This window comes from Macrobrachium rosenbergii, chromosome 29 (assembly GCF_040412425.1).
Source record: "Macrobrachium rosenbergii isolate ZJJX-2024 chromosome 29, ASM4041242v1, whole genome shotgun sequence".
Lineage (NCBI taxonomy): Eukaryota > Metazoa > Arthropoda > Malacostraca > Decapoda > Palaemonidae > Macrobrachium > Macrobrachium rosenbergii.
This window is the reverse complement of record NC_089769.1, coordinates 7,487,084-7,492,083: the sequence shown is the minus strand read 5'-3', so window position 1 is coordinate 7,492,083 and position 5,000 is coordinate 7,487,084. Positions and strand designations below refer to the sequence as shown.

The following is a 5,000-nucleotide window of genomic DNA, read 5'->3' as shown; positions in this document are numbered from 1 at the left end:
ATATTATTCCAAAAACGATTTTAATTTCTGTTGTATTTTTTAATCTTTTAAACTTTAAATGCGCATAATAATAATAATAATAATAATAATAATAATAATAATAATAATAATAATAATAATAATAATAATAATAATAATAATTGAAATGTATTCGATACTGTTATTTCTAAAAACGGTTTTACTTCGTTTTGTATTTTTTTATATTTTAAACTTCATATGCTGCTTAACAGGGTTTAACAACATCAGAATAATAATAATAATAATAATAATAATAATAATAATAATAATAATAATAATAATAATAATAAGACTCCAGGTAAACGGTTGTTATGATTATGATTTCGACATTGCATGTTGTAGTGATTGTTGAAAATAAGCTGGATGTGTGCCAGCTCGAACTCTTGCTTCAAGAACTTCCTCCATAAAAAAAAAAAAATGTAACGTATCAACGCTGCTAAAATATCAATTTATCTGTTTGACGATCTGAATTCAGCCGAAACTTAAAATGTAAACAGTAAATCGCTCAATCGCTCTGTTAATTTTTCTAATCCCACCGGAGATTTCTTGGATTATTGGTCTCTGTATCTGGTGTCTGCAACCTTCTTTAGTATGCCTTCAATTCTAGATTTCTGTTTATTTATTTATCTATTTATTTATTTACTTTGGTAACAGGGCTTTTCTAGAATAAACTTCAGGAGCAAAACGAACTTGAAAGCTGATTTCAAATAGACCCATGTTGATCTAGATTCGAATAACAGTCATAAAAAGTCTTGAACGGAAAAAAAAAGGAATGTCAGATCATCTTTCAGCCTTGGCATTTTGCCTCTTTTGCACTCAGTGATGCAAGAAATGTCTTGGATGCAACAAAAAATTATGATCCTGACCGGTTTTGTCTTTTCTGAGTCATCTTCAGGAGGGCTGGTACATAGATGCAGAAGTTTACAGCACAGCAGGCTACCTAAATACCCCACAAATATTGTAAATAGAAGAAAGTAGAGTTAAAACAAAAGAGTCGCTTCAGAACTTAAATTTATTTTCTGTTTGGTAATGACAAATTACCTCTCAAAACAGGCTGCAATAACTGGTTCCTGCAATTTCCCAAGTTCCCTTCAAATAAATGTTATTATTGCTAGACTGACCTATACTTTATGAGGTCCATTTTGGTTGACTGAAAGCATTCAAGAATGATTTATCCCTTTCGTCGTAAAAGCTTACTCGACGTACGTGTGATTTTACCTGACACGAACTTCCCCAAGGATTGAATGAATTGCGCTTTGTACATGGAACCTGGTAATTCCATATACCAGTAAATTCCTTGAGAGTTTAAGAGTGCAATGAGTTGACACAACGTAGTGCCATAAACATCTTGGTAAGTCAAGAAAGTTAATTGACGGATTTACGAAAACTAGGCTATAAATCCAAGCACTGGGGGACCTTCAGTGCCATTCAGTGCTTTAAGACAGTGCAAAGGGTGAGTTGGAGTGGTTGGACAGCAAGATAAGAGATCCAGAAAGTAAAAGAGATGAATTTCAACGATCTAAAAAGTGGAATTGGAAGAAATCGCCACATTTGCGTTAAGAAGTAATAGTTAGAGGGGATGGACAGCAAGATTTAAGAAAGGAAGCGGGAATGGAGGTAAAGTAAAAGGCTAAAAAGGGTGGGAGAAGCTAGGGACTGAAGGCACGGTGCAAACAACCGTTTAGTAATGCCTACAGTGTTCCACGTGATGGCGGAGAAAGTGGCATATTATCAAAACTGATTACCTTTTTGAATTTAGGTTTCTTTCCAAGCTAGAAAATTTAAGGTCCCTCGTCACTCAAAAATAGTTGTACCCTTATCTCCTATGCATGTGAGTTACATTATCTTTAATATTATATGCGCCATGAACTATGCGTGATAAACAATTGGGCTATAAGGTGGCATAAGACCCCGATAAAGTGAATGCTGAATTCAAACTATAACTGTGTTGTTCAGTGATATCTTAAGTTGGAAAGGGATGTGAAAATATATAATAAATCCAGAACTAACTGAGAGAGAGAGAGAGAGAGAGAGAGAGAGAGAGAGAGAGAGAGAGAGAGAGAGAGAAGCTTATTTTATATAGGAAATGTTAAAAACAATAACTTTCCATCCATTTTCCTAGTTTACTATTTGAGAGAGAGAGAGAGAGAGAGAGAGAGAGAGAGAGAGAGAGAGAGAAGCTATACTTTTATGTAGGAAATGTTAAAAACAATAACTTTCCATCCATTTTCCTAGTTTACTATTTGAGAGAGAGAGAGAGAGAGAGAGAGAGAGAGAGAGAGAGAGAGAGGCTATACCCCTCTATGTAAAATGTTAAAAACAATTTTCTCAGCTTGTCCAAAGCATGACTGAAACCTTCCTCATTCCCTTTCAGATACAATTATCCGTCATGAAATAATCAAAGAGGATTGCTATTCCATAACAACTATTAAAAACAATAAATTTCATTCATTTGCCCAGTTTATAAAAAAAAAAATATTACTGGAACCATCCTCATTCCCCTCCAGATACAAGTAACTCTTATGAAAGAAGCAAACAAGTTCACTATTCTCAGACCTTCTCTTTCGTTTGCACAGCTGTTTCATCGAAGTCTGCGGTGAGATCAACATCGCTAAATTGCTTCCGCCCGATTACGACGTATCAGAGGCTCCGTTTCCCAAAGGTAAGGGCTCGTTCATACCTGTGTTCTGAAAATCCCTTCAGGTAAACTGTGCCTTTCCGCCGGCACAGCCGCTGTTAGGGCCTACGTAATGCCCCACTTTCTTTTTGTTTTTTAAGATAATCAGGAACTTGTTTTACTGTGCTTAGAGTGAGAAGTTTATTGATTTTTTTTTTTGTTATTGTAAATTCCACTAGCTACCGTTTTAAAAGGATGATTACGTATACTGACTAAACTTTTTTTTTTGTGGTAGAAGTCTGGTAATTTTAACTCGAAATTCATAATTCTTTGTGTCTCACAGCAGCCCAACAGCAAGTTTTTTGCTGACTATCGGTTTGTTATAATCTTCTTCTTCTTCTTCTTCTTCTTCTTCTTCTTCTTCTTCTTCTTCTTCTTCTTCTTACCCTTCGGTCATGTCACTGCATGCAGACTCGCTTTGGTATGGACTGCAACCCAGAAATAATTGCTAGTTTCACTCTTAAAATAGAAAATATTATATATTATCAAGTGTGTTTTCCTATCATCACAGCTTGAGAATGAACAACAATAAATTATAGTAATACCTGGAGTATAAAAGACTTTTGGATATAATCATTGTTTTCAACATCACCTCAGATGATCTTAATTTGATTATTATAACAGGCGATTAGATATCTTCAAAAAACTGATAAGGTTCTGGAACGTATTTCAGATATGAGATCGACCATAACTAAATAAATGATTATGTAAATGAAGTCCAAATATATTACCTCCTATATGGTTCGGCTTCTTGTACCTACCGCACTCAGTACGCAGGCCCCCCCCCAAAAAAAAAAGAAACTATCCTTTCTTCTTTCATAAGACGCTAGAGAAATGCCTTATGATTGCCCTCCCATTACCCTATGCATAAGAAATGATAAGCAAAGGTGTTGTACCCCGCCATAACCGTTTAATGGAGCGGTGTGCGCATTAACAATGTAGTTATTTGTCTCGAGAAAATACACGCGTATGGATAATTCACAGTCTCAACATAATTTAGTAAAGAATGTGATGAAATACAGATAGAATGACCTTCTATAATTCTATTCTCTGTCAGTTGGTGAAAGGTGAATACAAAGCAAAGACGAGCGCCACTGCATTATGTAGAATGTGCCTCCATGTTACGTGGATAATGTCCAGATGGCGAAAAAATTTAGAGATGATTTACGCATTCCATGTCCTTGTTTTCGAGAGAGAAACAGATCGTGGCCACTGGACAATGAGGTGTTCTCTCTCTCTCTCTCTCTCTCTCTCTCTCTCTCTCTCTCTCTCTCTCTCTCTCTCTTTCTGGTGAAATATTAATTTCCTTTATTCTTTGTTTCCGTTTCGTTCGGTTAATGTGCGGTTCGTATTTTCTCACAATTCACTATCTTTAGTATTAACTTTCATAATCGTAATTTTCATATTTCTTTACCGAAACAAAACGGAATAAAGTCAGTTGCAAATGCTGACTATATCGTCGAAATGTCAATCGTTTTTCGCGCCGAACTCTTGAGTAATATTTTGATATTTCTATAGTTACGGTAAATGCCTCTTATAGCTCCCCCTCCACCCCCAAAATTCATTTACTGAATACTATTGCTGTTACTGTTATCTAGCCAGGATACAAAGGCAGGGTACATACATTGCACAGAATATATACCTGACAGGGACTTCCCATGCCCGGATAAGGACAACATCTGCCAAAAAATTATGAAATGAGCCTTTCAAAGGATGTTAGACACACCTGGAAAAGGGCTCATCAAAAACAGCGACCCCGGCTATGGATTAGGCTGAGAAGAAGAGGAAGAACAACATCTGCTCGAAAGGAACTAATGTAATTTGACTTCAAGAATTACCTTTTCATGACAAAAAACTTGAAGGGTTTGGTTCAAATGACGATTGATATTTTGATGATATAATCATCATTTAAAGCTAATTTTGCTTCTCTTTGTTTAGTAAAGAAATATGAAAATTATGATTATGAAAATTAACACTAAAGATAGTGAATTTTTTGTAAGAAAATGGGAATCAAAGAGAGACGGAAAGAAACAAAGAACAAAAAAAAAAATTTAAGCAGAGAGAGAGAGAGAGAGAGAGAGAGAGAGAGAGAGAGAGAGAGAGAGAGCACCTCAATATCTACAGTAGTGGTCATGACACGCGTGTTACCAGCGCGAGGATTGAGCGTCAATCATTCGGTGAAACAAACCGCTCAAAGTACGCTACGTTTGACCCAGGACCCGGTTTGACCCTACCGTGTCTCTCTGTTGACTAGTGAGCGAATTAATTACCTGGTAATCGACTAAGGTGACTCACAGCCCAGGCG

The 5,000-nt window shown here is 36.0% G+C and overlaps 1 protein-coding gene across 1 annotated transcript in view; it reads left to right on the top strand.

Annotated features, from left to right (window-relative positions):
• Positions 1 to 5,000, top strand: part of LOC136854563 (glycine receptor subunit alpha-2-like) — a 24,917-nt gene that overhangs the window by 6,992 nt on the left and 12,925 nt on the right. Inside the window, exon 3 of the mRNA XM_067130914.1 lies at positions 2,595 to 2,680. Coding sequence (XP_066987015.1) covers positions 2,595 to 2,680 — 86 coding nt within the window. The remainder of the gene's footprint in view (positions 1 to 2,594; positions 2,681 to 5,000) is intronic.